This window comes from Tinamus guttatus, unplaced genomic scaffold, assembly GCF_059628265.1.
Source record: "Tinamus guttatus ecotype Peru unplaced genomic scaffold, ASM5962826v1 Tinamus_guttatus_pri_ptg000384l, whole genome shotgun sequence".
Classification (NCBI taxonomy): Eukaryota; Metazoa; Chordata; class Aves; order Tinamiformes; family Tinamidae; genus Tinamus; species Tinamus guttatus.
In genome coordinates, this window is record NW_028288918.1 from 3,784,908 (window position 1) to 3,798,582 (window position 13,675).

Below are 13,675 nucleotides of genomic sequence, written 5' to 3' on the forward strand. Positions count from 1 at the left end.
CATCCAGTAGATAGAGTCTCCTCTCCCTCCTTACAGCAGCAACAAGGACAAAACTGGAAACTCGTTAGTTGTTCTTCTCACGCTCTCCGATTGCTATAGTCTTCAGAACTATAATTAAATGCCTCTAGCTTATTTTTTATTAGAATTCTTCAGAAATAACCAAAATTGCTGTGTTATTGGGCACAAGGAGAAACAAGCTGATTTTAATGAGCAAAACTTGATTTGAAGACATTATATACCTTGGCAATTGATAGCGGATTGATTTGATGGAGCAGATGGTTATGATGGAATTCGTACTTTGCAGTTGAAATAATTTCTAAAATACAGAAAATTTATTATATTCTCATTTTTACAACGGTGGTGATTCTTATTCTTATATGTAGAGTAACATCAGCACTTTTCATTGAAATTTTTCATTCTATCACAACTTGTAAAAGCATGTGAATTTAACTAGCACTTGTGTTTTAAGAGAACTCTAATTACAATTAATGTGGTAGTTGTTTTGAAGAAGAAATATTGCAAAGAATTAGCCATTTTCTTATTCGTTCTCATAAATCTTGTTTAAATACAATTATGAAAGTAAGCCCTACCATTAGTGTAAATAGATGTTCTCATATTGTATTCATGTTGGTCACTGTCTACTGATTTTTTTTTTTTTTTTAAGTATTGCTAGCTGTTAGGAATGCACACATGTGAATGGCATGCTTTTTTAGCTGATTTTTGTGGTCTGCTGAATACTGCATGAAAGGACATGCAAACTCTTCAGAGCATTTCAGTAGCTTTGTTACTGCTTTTTAACAGTTTTTAAATGAATGTTTTCGTTAAAATTGTTTAATAAAGTGACTTCATTTTCCTTAATGTATTACATTTTACTGTAAATCTAACACTTGGGAATTTGTTATTTCTTAGCACAATTAATTGTCTCCCTTAATATGCCTTTCTCTCTTACCTCTGTGGGCTTTTTTTTGTGTGTTTTAGTGTTTGATCAATTAGATCTCGTCACATATGAAGAAGTAGTAAAACTACCAGCATTCAAAAGGAAAACACTAGTCTTACTAGGTAATTTTGAGTTATTATTCTGATCAGCTAGTCTTGAACCTCTTGTGGTGGCAGATATATAATTCATTTTTGTGTTGTGGATTAGGTGCACATGGTGTTGGAAGAAGACACATAAAAAACACTCTCATCACAAAACACCCAGACAGATTTGCATACCCTATTCCTCGTAAGTAGTGATACTAAATGTAGTACAAAATTGTATATAGCATTTTTAACAGCATACCCATTGCAGTATTACATGTGTTCAGTTGTACTGAGATGAAGCTTATGCTGAGGATGAGTGAAATGTGATAGTCCTGGATGTATTTCTGTTTTTCTTTTTGCAGAGGGAGAGGTAATTAATAACACCACTTGCACATCAAATATTTTATAGTATTTACAAAGCTTTCCATTAAGCATATTTCTCTTTTCTCCAAATGTCTACTAATTTAGTATGAAGACTGAAATGCACTTTTATCAATTTTACCATGCCTTAATGTTTTAAGTTACTTTTCATAGTCCAGCCTTGAGGACTGGTAATATATTAAAATAACTGCATGTTTCCAGACCTGACAATAAGGAAAAGAAAATGCAATTAGCTTTGCTGCTCACAAGCGGGTTGGTAACAGGAGCACTGGGATGATTGCTTTTGATGGCAGTCTCCACTAATACCACTGCAGGAATTGCATATGCTAGTAAACCATCTGCTAGATATGTACACATTTTTCTAAAATGAAGTATTGTGGAACAATAGCAAGTACCAACTAAATCTGTGCACTCTATTTCAAGCTGATTTCAGAAACACCATACCTTGCTCAGAAATAACATTGATGACCGCTGCATATTAGTATCAATATTTTTATACCTCGTTAGTGCTTTGCTTTAAAATTGCAGATGAGTGTTTTTCTAAGGATTTTGTTGTTGCTAAAAAGCATTGCTAAAAATACTACTTTTAAGAGCATATCTGTAAACCTGTTTGGTTTACAGTGGTTAGACAGCACTGGTTTAAGTTCTGTGGACTCACTAAGGGGTCAGATACCCCATTTACCAGCAAAAGTAAAACATAAACAGCTAGACCTTTTGGAAGCATTTGTCTGTAAATCACCTTAGCAGTAATGTGAAACTACACTGTTTGCCACTTTACTGACTGTATCTAGATACTTATATATGGAATTAGATGCTAAACAGTGCAGTTCTGGAAGGGTATGATGTATATTGCACCGGTGTCATCCCATATAGACAAGAGTATATGGGGTCTAGGAACCCAGCCAGTCTGTCCTACAAAAGGAAGAGTAGTACAAGTTTTACATACAGTGTGCCTTTCATCCAAGTCCTCTCAGGTTGCGCTACATTAGTGTCTTACTTTAGAATTACAGGTGAGTTTTTTTAAACAATATTTACAGCATTTTTACAAAAAGAATAACAAGATTTGGGAGAGTTGTAGCAGAATGGCCAACCAAAATGCCATATTTAAGCTTAATAATATTTTTGTATTGTGTGAAATTTCAGACACAACCCGACCTCCAAAGAAAGATGAAGAGAATGGGAAAAATTACTACTTTGTATCACATGACCAAATGATGCAGGATATATCCAACAATGAGTATTTGGAATATGGCAGCCACGAGGATGCAATGTATGGGACAAAACTGGAAACAATACGAAAGATCCATGAGCAGGGACTAATTGCAATACTTGATGTAGAACCTCAGGTAATTTATATAAAAAAAATGGGACCCCTCAGAAATCCTTGGACCATGTTTTATTGAGATACATCTATTTTTTTCATAGATTGAATGCTATAAGTCATGCGTACAGCAATATGGGACAAAAGTCCCTGGAACACTGAGGTATCCATTTAGGAAGTAGACTTCTGCTAGTCTTCTGGTTAGAAGAACATACAACAAAAAAAACTGCATAGGTTAGCTTGGACCACTTATTACTTGAAATGCTATTTCTTGCAGAATGACCAGGTCAGTGTAGTTACTTTATAGTCTTTTGTTTGTTTTGATATTAGAGCTTTCTGAGGGAGGGAAGGAAGTGAAATTAGGAATTCAGGAAACATCAATAGTTTGTTCATTCATGATACAAAATCTTCAGTGGAAAAAGTCTGATATATTTTCTTTGAAACACACAAAAGGTTGAAATCATGAATTAAGTTAATTCATGACTTTAAATCAGGGATTTTTTTATGTATTTTGTTACTGAAATAAATATGATGCTTATTATAGCAGATAGAAGAAAACAGGAAGAAAGACTGAAAAACCTTGAAAGGTGATTGAGAGAAAAAGCACTTTAGTCCACAAGGAAACTCTCTTTTTTGTAGTAACTGTTCTATCTTGACAACCACAAAATAGGTCTGCACATTATCAAACATTGTTCAAAATTAAAATTGTGACTAGTGTTGTCACAACTTGCTTTCTTCTGAGTGAATGGATTCAGAAAATAAAAAATACTTAATAAGAATTTCATAACAGACGTAAGGTACCTGACTAAGTGCTTTTACACCACTTGCCTGTTTTTAATAAGGTATTTTTAGTTATGTGAGTATCATGACTTTCATAGAATCATTATGTTCAGAGGAGCTTGCTTTGGTAATATCTATAGGTGGGTTTCAAACAGCGGAGATGAAAACCTCTTTGGCTTGGGAACAGGATGAATTTTTTTTAAAAAAAAAGAAACAGGCAAAAGTACTATGGAGAAGATGGGAAATAGAAGGAGAAAAAAAAAGAGGCACTTAGCAGTCTTTATATTATCCATATTTGAGTTCAGCTGAGGTAGGCTTACTTGTTATCCTGTGCTTCCATCTGATCTGGAGAAAAGTTTCACTTGCAGTTGCATTTCTTAAGTCATGACTGAGTCCAGTTATAATAAGAGCTACTATTCCTTTTGCAGAGATTTGGTTCAGAGGAGCTCTGTTGTGCATTTTCTGCATTAGTGCTATGCTCACTACCCTTTGTGATTTTTAAAACTGTGTGCCTCTCATTTCACAATATTTTTCTTTCTTTCAGGAAAATAATGATAAAAACAGCTAGAATTAGTCTGACTGGAAAAAAATATATAATCAAAATTTATTGTTAATAGTTTTTTATTCTACCGCTTATGGCATCACTGTATTTTTTTAACTAATATTAACCATTCAATTTACTTGCAAACAGAAATCTGTGCTCTGTGTGTGAGAAGAATCTCTCTGAAAATGCTAAAGCCTTAACTGTCTTGAAAAATCCTAATAATCGCTTAATGATAAATGTAAAATTCAAACTCCCCCAAATCAGGACAACACTAAAAGTGAATTGTTTGCATTAGGAAGTGCTTGACTCCAAATCATTTAAAAGCAAGTAACAGTTTTTTACAAATCACAGGTTTTTCTAATCTTTTGCTCTTTGACTAAGTTTATTAAACATTGATCATGGTCTCTTCTGAAGTACCTGATTTTATTTCTTTTAACCTAGGCGCTGAAAGTCCTGAGAACTGCAGAGTTTGCTCCTTTTGTTGTTTTTATTGCTGCACCTACAATTACCCCAGGCATTAATGAGGTAAGACATGCTACAACACAGTGTCTTACCAATGTCAGAATTAAGGATGGGATTCCACTATGCAGATAAGACTTTTGAATTGTTTCCTTGTCTGTAACTCTAGAGCCTGAAGAAAAGTTGCCTAACAACAACTTTACTGAGATGTATTTAACATTTAATGACTGATTTTTCTATTTTGAAAAAAAGAGCTTCAAATTGGAGTATGTATGCTAAAATATGTATTGTTTTATTTCCGTCTCTCCTGTAGCCAAGGTGACAGATAGTTAACACAAGTTACTCAATTGTGAGTGCAGGGCTAACACCAGATGACAACTGGCCTGAGTTTAAGAAATGGCTGTGCATGACAGCGCTGTCATTCCACATTTATGTTGAAATATCTTTTCTATACAGCACATATCAAGAAGAGGCTTATTAATTTCAAAGACTTCAATGAAAGTTTTGACCAAAGGGGTAGTTCCTTATTTTAAAGGACTTCTAAGTTTAAAAACTTAATTTTAAGTATTTGTGCAGGTCCACATCCTGAATTTATACAGGCCCACATTTCCTACTTAGTTTTTATAGAGTATCGATTAATCTCAAGCAGTTCAGGATTTAGCATCAATATGAATGATATTTATCCAAAAACTTAACCTGCTCAAATTTGTTTGAACCTTGCTATTAAATGTGTTTAATTGAATTTGAGCATGAACTTGTTCCAAATCTCCTTGATATCTCATTGATCAGGATGGGAAAAAATGTCACAGTGATCTTTCTAGAGCTTGTCCATTTATGTAGAAGTTTATCACAACATCACAAATACAAAACCGTGACATGACTGCTGAGGCATGCGAGTAGATTAGGAACAGGATAGGCTTCTAATGAATCTGCTCTAATAATTCTATCTATTCTAACAGTTTGCTCTTGCTGGCAGGCGTGGTTCTTCTAGCTTGCTTGTAGACACTTATATGTCTACATGGCCGTGGCACTTGCCAGATCCTCCAGGGAGCCACTTCAGCTCCAAAGAGGATTTCTGACAGCTTTCAAGCAGCTCACGAAGGATCTGACAAGGGCCCATGTCACAGCAGGCTGCAAAAGCACACGGCCAGAAAGAGGTGTGGGAGGGGGCCACGGATCTTCTCACTTCCACAGCAGTAGGTTAGGTCATGTCACTGTGGCTTAAGAACCACTCCTGACTGTACTCTAATTCCAAAATTGTCCTTGTGCAAGCAAATAGCATAATAGCACTTAAAAACATCATTACTTTTAGATTGCATCAGACAACCATTCTGCTTAGAGCAGCACTAAGTAGGCCCAGGTTTTCTGTGAATTATGTAATCACTTTTGTGTGTGTTAATCTATACCTGTGTTTCAACTCCCAAACAGTCTTATTCTTGGCCTCACTCATCTACCAGTGGTATTTGCCTTTGAATCTTACAGCTGAATACACTGAAATTGGGCACAGTCAATGTAAGGGAGAAAATGTTCTCCACGGTACACTGAGGAGAGAAACATACCTTTTTTTTAGAACTGCTGGGGAGATGTTTATTCATGGCAAAAAATATTAGCAAAATAAAGAATTATTACATTTTAAATATCAAGGTTCGTGCTTTAGGACTATGTCTTAAAAAAAAAAATCCATTGATTAAAGTCTCTGTGCACAAAGAGATTTTCTCAGGCACGTAGATTGCTGAACAAGGACCACACTTTAATGTTATCCTAAATTATGAATCAATTAAGTTGGAAGAAAAGAAATAGCGGTAGCAAGAGTCCTCACTCCAACCCAGTGTCCTGTTTTGCAAGATTCTCTGTATTGCTTAAAGAGATAAGCAAATTATGCCTGTGTGTTAGCAGTTTGCAAGACAGCAACATAATTTTAGAGTGCATGCTTCATATTTCTCATTCATTTTTCCTTTTCGAAAGCTTCATATGCATAATAAGTATCCTTTTCTGTTTATCCTCTCATCCTACTTTGTTTATTTTACAAGCACCTTATGAAAACATTTCTGTAAATGACTGTCCTTTCCCTCCCATGTTTTTTCTTGAATTTCATCTTTGATTTTCTTTTCATTTTCCTGCACTCGTACTAATTGTACATAGCTGCCAAAATGGTGCAGAAAACTGCCTGTAAGTACCGGCTAGGAGCTAATAAAGGTAGTCCTGGTTATTTTAGTAGTTTTAGAATGTAGATATGCTTGTTCCCATTCAACTTTACTCTCATTATTGAATACAAACTTAATGTAATAAAAACTTTAGACATTTGTGCTAAAATACATGTAATGAAGATTATTTGCTAGTAAAAATGAACTAGAGAGTAAAATTTCTGCTCGTTTAACTGTACATCTGTGCTTCATGGTAACAGCAGTGCAAAGGCCTAACCTTAAAAATATCTGTCTTGAGGCAATTTAGCCTGTCATAAAACACACCGAATATCCCAATATACACACAATAGGACAAAATATTTTGCTTCCAGATTGACTATAGAAATACTCTATGAGCATTTCTGCAGAGGACAAAACCAATTTAAGCCATATAGGAAATTTCCCATCTACCCACCTGCCTCATTGCAAAGAAACATTAAATGAGTTTGTCAGCATGGTGAAGCAGAGAGAAGAGAGGGCACCTTGGGAAACGGGGGAGTAATTCCTCTCTTCCAGCATCACAGAGGAACTGACAGACACCACTTTCATGATCTAGATCTTTCCTGAGTCATCTGTAACTTCTTCTCCCTTTTAGCTGTGCTTCCTCCTTTCCTGTAGTCGTAGAGTAGAAAGGATTTTTCTTACAATGTTTGTAGTTTGTCCGCTGTTTAAATCAAGGAGATTTTTTGCTGTTGGAGCAGGATAGGCAAAGGCTTGATGGCATCTTAATGCTTTGCTCACAGTCTTAGAAGGGAATTTTAGTCCTTTGTGCCTTGTCTGTCATTGTTCCAAATAATGACACTCTGCAACTAAATGCACACATAAGATCTATTACATGAGAGCTGAGGGAAGGAGAAAAGACAGATGTTCTTCTCCCAAATGTGAAACTTAAAAGTTGGCGTTCATTTATCTGAATACATTGATAAATATTTATTGACACTATTGAAAGCATGAATTGTGGAGAATGTTCACAGAAAGGTAGTTGCTTTAATGAGAAAAGTTCATACTTATGCATGTTGTAGGACACCAGGAAATCTGAATAGCAACTAGAGCTACATATGAGTAAAGAGTTCCAAATCTTCCTGTTTCTTTTCAGGCAGTGGTAGTGTTGTGCCACAGGGCTAAAATTCATTTAAAGGTGCAATATGGTTTTACTAGAACAGGGTTTAAAAATAAAATTAATCTTAATGGGATGTGTTCAGAGCACTAAGAGTGTTCAATTTGACAAGCGGCATTTTTATTACATTAATTTTAAGCGGAAAAAATCAGATCCTCAGCTGACATGAATGTTGGCTGTCTTTCAAAATCTCTGAACAGTTGCTTATCTTTTATTCTTAAAAAGTTGTTTATCTTTCCAGGTATTTGTCAAAGGTTGTGAGCCATTTAAAATATTCCACAGAAATATTTAATATTAGTATTTACCATATTGTTCAACCTAAGAACTGCATAAAACAAATTCGAAGGCACTGATATTTTCTATAGAAGCCACAAGCACTGCTGCAGTTGCATATTATTCCATAAAAGTAACACCCCCTATGCAAAGTGCACATGAAGAGTACTCGTGTGACTGTTTAGTTGGAATTTTTGGTTATTATCGAGAGCAGGTGACATTCCGTCCCCATTTGGGGCTGCAGCTCCAGGAAACGAGCAGAACTGTAACTTGGATGCAGAACTTCTCCTCAGGAAGTGGTTGGTTTCATCGTATAGGGAAGGAGAACGAAGGAGAAGTGTTTCAGCACAGGTTATTCCCTTCAGAGGACCTGAAAGCCACTGGTTTGCATCTGCTTGTCAGTGTAATTAGCTTTCCAAGTATTTGTAACAGGCTGGTTTCTTATTAAGCGGATAAAGTTCTGTTTCTAAAATAATTTCTTTTGAAAAGGGCTATAGGCACTGCTGCTATGCTTCCTGCATGCTCCTCTTCTAATCAAAAAGTGCATCCTTGTTGTTTGAACAAGTAGGATAACCCCATACGTACTACAGAGCAGGAATTCTGTTCATATGTGTGCTGTTCATCTGTAGCTTTGCCCCATATCCACCCCAAACCATGTGGGAAGGGAGAGAATTACTTATTCCTGTGGCTATTTCAAAGTTCCTGGAAGCAGCAGTGTGTAGACTATAACAAATGATCTTTTGAATTTCTAAGGGGGAGTTACAAGAGGGAAACTCAAATTTGTACTTGCGTATCGCTCCAGAACCCTAGCAGCAAACTTTCTGCAGTCCCTGTCCCCCTCAGAGGCCCAGGCCAGCGAGCCCATCACCCTAGCCCTGTTGGCAATAAAGAATCAGGCAGAGCACCACGAAAGGAGGAGGTTCACACAAGTGCACAAGGGATGTAGTTGATTGTCCCTCTTTCTTGACCTTGAATGGCACGGTTAGGGTGCAGAGTATCCCCCTCTGAGGTGCTAGAGAAGTGTATTCAGCAACAGGAACTACCATGTAACGCGCGAGAGAGAAGTTGCTTGGCAGGAAACGGCTTTAAAGGAAGCACCCCCCAAAAACCGATGCTGAACAGTAAAACATTACCAAAACTGGGAACAGCTGCTACCCGACAGTATCTCCCGCCCTATTTGTAGTGGTCCTACCTGGACATAGGCCAGGCGGCTTGTATTTGTGCGCTTTGTACATTTTATTCAAATATGGTCTCTCCTGCTCCGTGTCTGTGCTGCTTTCCTACGCTTTCGTCCCATGCCTTGCTTTGGAATCCTAGGCGAGTGTTTTGTCCCAGTATTGCCAGCTAATGAACTGTGTTTGAATGTGAGTTTTGAGACAGAAATCGTGCTATTTCTTCCTTGTAATTTCCACAGAATTATGAGGCCTTTAAAATCATCCATGTGTATTTTTTTCCCCTTTTCTTCTATGCAAGCAATAGCTAGAAATCTGTAGTGCGGGAACGTGGAAGGATCCAACTTACCTCTCTTTTTTTCTGCTCGTTGAATAGGACGAATCGCTTCAGCGCCTGCAAAAGGAGTCTGAAATCTTACAGCGAACATATGCACACTACTTTGACCTAACAATTATCAACAATGAGATTGATGAAACAATCAGGCACCTGGAGGAAGCCATTGAGCTTGTTTGTACAGCATCCCAGTGGGTTCCCGTCTCCTGGGTCTATTAGGCCGGGCTCCGGATATTTGGGGGAAAACAAACAAACAAACAAACAAAAAACCTTACCATTGCCGGGAACCACCTCATACATGGAAAAAACCTCTTCGTTCTTGACCTTGTGTCAACAGGTCTTGGCCCCTAGAGACTACCTAGATGTAGTGTGACCTAAATTTATAATTATTGTCATGTCCTGATAGATAGGAGGAGGGAAAAAAAAGTGCTAATTTAAAGAGACAGTATCTTTTTTTTAATCATTTCTCCTAAACTTTAATAAAATGTATCTTTAAATGTATGTATTATTCAGTCCTTTGGAATGTTATATTTTTGGAAATCATAGCTTTTTATTTCGAAGGCCCCTAAAAACTGCACAAAATAGATGCTGCTTTCTATAATCTATTTTAATAGTAATAATAATATGATTCTGTTACCTTTACTTGGGGGTGGAACACTACATTCTTTTTAGAGTCTGATTTTATGGATTTGGAATACTTTGCTCTCCTTTATTTATTTGAAATAATTAGTCTAGTGGTTACAAAACAAATTCATAATTTTTAAAGGCCTTTCTTCGCTTTTTTTTTTTTAGAATAGTATTTTTAAGTATTTTTGTGTAACATCCAGGTAATGTGATACTGTCTCTTTGAAGAACTCTGTAAAACTTTTAGAAATTTGAAATTGGGTCTTGACTCTTAATGCATGTGGACAGTCGCAAGCGTTCATGCCGTTGGTGTATCTGTGTTGAAAAAACTGTAATCTACAGCAAAGTACATTCCGTTCATGGGAAAAAGTACCCAAGGGAATAAAGTAAAATATTATTCTGACTAAGTTGTAAACCTATGCACATCCCTTGCATTTTGGGCAACTTTATAAAAAATGATTTTTATTAATAATAATCATGTAGTGAAATGTGTTTGTAATTTTGTCTCAATTTAATTTGTTGTAAGGTGGGAGGGGGCAATTACTGGTTTCACCATTTCAGATCTGTGTTGTCTGAGAGTATTAACGTTTTAATTAAGTTGAAGCAAAGAAATGCTGATTTTTAATATGTATGTAATTGTTTAAAAATGCACACATTTTAGAAGAAAATAATGTGCAATGAAGAAACCAGTTCAGGCATTGCGATAAACTGACTATTCCAAAAGACTCATCTACAACAGCCCTGTAAATTCCTTCAAAAATGGTAATTGACTCTACAGTCTGACCAATTTTTTTTTATTTTATTTTAAATATACTTCCTTTTATGTGTTCAACAATTAAATGCTTTTGGGTCCTTCATTTCATCACAGATTTATTGAGGGAATTTGAAGAACAAATCAGTGACTCTTGTAAGTGAGAAAACTCTTCTTAAAGGGCCCAGCTAGTAATGCGGTCTACAGCATATTCCAGGAAATCTGCTTACGAGCACTGATTGAGCTAATTTAGAGTTAGAGCAGAGCCAAGTAAGAAAATTTAACTATGTGATAACCTTATGTTATGTTTTGTTTCCCTTCTTCGTGCCCTCACCAGCCCAGATGATTTATATTTCTTCTGAAAATGGTTAACAGCAATGGTTAACAAGCATTCCTGCATCTTTTCAGGCATCAGAAATAAGATGCTCCTTAAAACACTTTATCTTAAAAGCCCAGTTGGTTCCTCAGTTGTATAGCATGAAGTCGTAGCATTTGTGTTAAAATTACACAGTGCCCTTGAAGGGTTTGTCCTTTAAGTTGTACTGTGAGCTGTAATTGATCTACAGACTGTTTGTTGTTTGGGATCACTGCATATATAGTCAGAAAATGTCCTCCCTGTTAAGCCTTTATCACGCAGTGCGTAGGCTGCTACTTCTGTCCCACCTCCTCCGGCTGCAGATGAGGTGACCTAACCTCTCTTCTTCTTGTCAAATCCATAGGAAAAATCTAGGTCTGGCTACGCCTCCAGGACAGCCGAACGAGACAACCTGTTTATTCTGCGAAGCTTTCGCAGCACGACTCCCGCTCCGTGGTGCAGGAGGGAGCTGGAGCCAAAGTTTTGCCCTAGGTACAGAACTCTCTGATGCTACAAGGGGAATCACTGTGTGACCGAGTCCCAGAATAAGGATCTTTGTATGTAGTTCCCACCCCTGTGACTTTGTAGTTCGTGGAGAACTGGCAACTAAAATAATGAGAAATTACCTTGTATAGACCAAGCATAAACAAGCCTGTGAATAAACAGGCACCTATCAGATTAATAGTAGCTGATCATCTGTTCTGGATTTAGCCCCTGTGAAAGGGGGTAGATACAAACTGTGAACTATATAGTGAGTAACAGGTATTTTTTCCAAGTACTAGTGTGTCTCTTTAGTTTTGGATGAATCTTAGCAGGTGTACTTGTAGATCAGCTGTTGCAATGGTAGTATTAAACACTAGCTGAGCTCATCAAGTAAAAGGTCAATTCACTCTCAAAACTACCTCTTTTCCCACTAAAGCACAAAGAATGAGGAGACCTGCTGAAAATCAAGCAGTGGAGTGTTTCTGATTTTAGAAATACAAACTTCTCTGGTAAGCATTGGTATCTGATTTCAGTGACACATTGTGCATCTCAAATGTTTATGGCATTAAACAGGTAAAGTAGTTTTGATAATTAGGGTATAGCCCACCATAAGTGGTTTGACTACACACTTTTGACTCTGTTAATGTGAATTTCTTGAAGATTCTGTATATTCAGCCTGTAAGTAAAGAAAACTCATAGACCCATGAGGGTGCTTCTGCCTTATGTAGATGAAAATAAGTAGTGATTTAATATAACTGATATGCTTTTCCTCTCTAAGTGGAGTTACTCATTCTGTTAATATTACACAGTAAAAACTCTGACTTGGAGAGCTTTGGTTCTTATATTTTCACTGCATAACATTTTACCAAGAGACAAAACTATGAAGCACATCAGTCAGTGTACTGTCCTGCCTTCTCTTTACCATGGACTGTTTTCCTTGTAATAACCTTAAGTAGCAAAAAAAAAAAATGTACTTAGAATCCACCTAGGCTTTAAATACAACTAAACCATATAGCTCAGTTAACGTTGTGAACCAGTTGCAGCACAGTTCCGTAATCTATAGAGCAAACCCAGAATTCCTTAGCCTGCCTGATCCATACCTCTTCTGACTCCTGCCCAAACACTTCTGATCCATCGATGCTATGTGTGTGGCGTGGAAAGGGCAAAAAGCTCCCATAAATTGAACTGCAATTTTCCCTCGGGTGGAGAAGGCTCATGCAGATGCAGAGCTGACATGATTTTTTCTTATAATTTCCAATTTGAAAAAGGACCTCCTAGTACTATAAATACTATTGCATAGTTTAGAGTATCTCTTGGACATCTCTAAATTTATGCTGAATGTGACCTCAGAAGTGGCCCTGGGTTGGGAAGAAACAAACATTTCTGTTTGCCCCTTTTATACTTTATTTTTGTACAGGGGCTCATAGATTTGTAAAGAAAACTTGATCTTATCCGTATGCTGCCTCTCAGTCTGACTGCCTGTGATTTCAAGGTGTTAAATTGGTCCAATAAATGTTCATTAACCTCTGCTTCCATTTACTTAATAAAAGTACACTAGGTTATTCAATGTCTCAGAGTGATAAGATTATTGTATTGAACTGGTCACCTAGTTTAGACAATCCTGGCCACTGTAATGCAGCTCACTTAAACAGCATGCACTTCTTCAGAGTCTGAAGGATATTTCTGATCTCATCTCCAAAATTGGATTAGTCCGTATGGTTTAGCTTTTGTTTGTTTGCTTGATTATTTGTTTTTCATTTGGTCTGGGTCAAGAAGGATGATGTACCACCATCCTCTAACCAAAAAAATCACTACCTGCTTTAGAAAGTGAGTTTCCAAGGTTACTCAATTGATTTTGAAGGGGCAGCTTAGGAG

The 13,675-nt window shown here is 36.8% G+C and overlaps 1 protein-coding gene across 9 annotated transcripts in view; it reads left to right on the forward strand.

Moving 5' to 3' along the window:
- The window catches only part of CASK (calcium/calmodulin dependent serine protein kinase), a 202,038-nt gene extending 190,987 nt beyond the window's left edge, over positions 1–11,051 (forward strand). For 6 of the 9 annotated variants that reach the window (XM_088530692.1, XM_088530687.1, XM_088530690.1 and 3 more), the window contains 5 exons: positions 979–1,059; positions 1,145–1,225; positions 2,548–2,750; positions 4,491–4,574; positions 9,630–11,051. In XM_088530692.1, coding sequence (XP_088386818.1) covers positions 979–1,059; positions 1,145–1,225; positions 2,548–2,750; positions 4,491–4,574; positions 9,630–9,806 — 626 coding nt within the window. In that variant the 3' untranslated portion in view covers positions 9,807–11,051. The remainder of the gene's footprint in view (positions 1–978; positions 1,060–1,144; positions 1,226–2,547; positions 2,751–4,490; positions 4,575–9,629) is intronic. The other 3 variants (XM_088530685.1, XM_088530688.1, XM_088530691.1) reach the window with 1 other exon arrangement.
- The last annotated feature ends 2,624 nt before the right edge of the window (positions 11,052–13,675 follow it).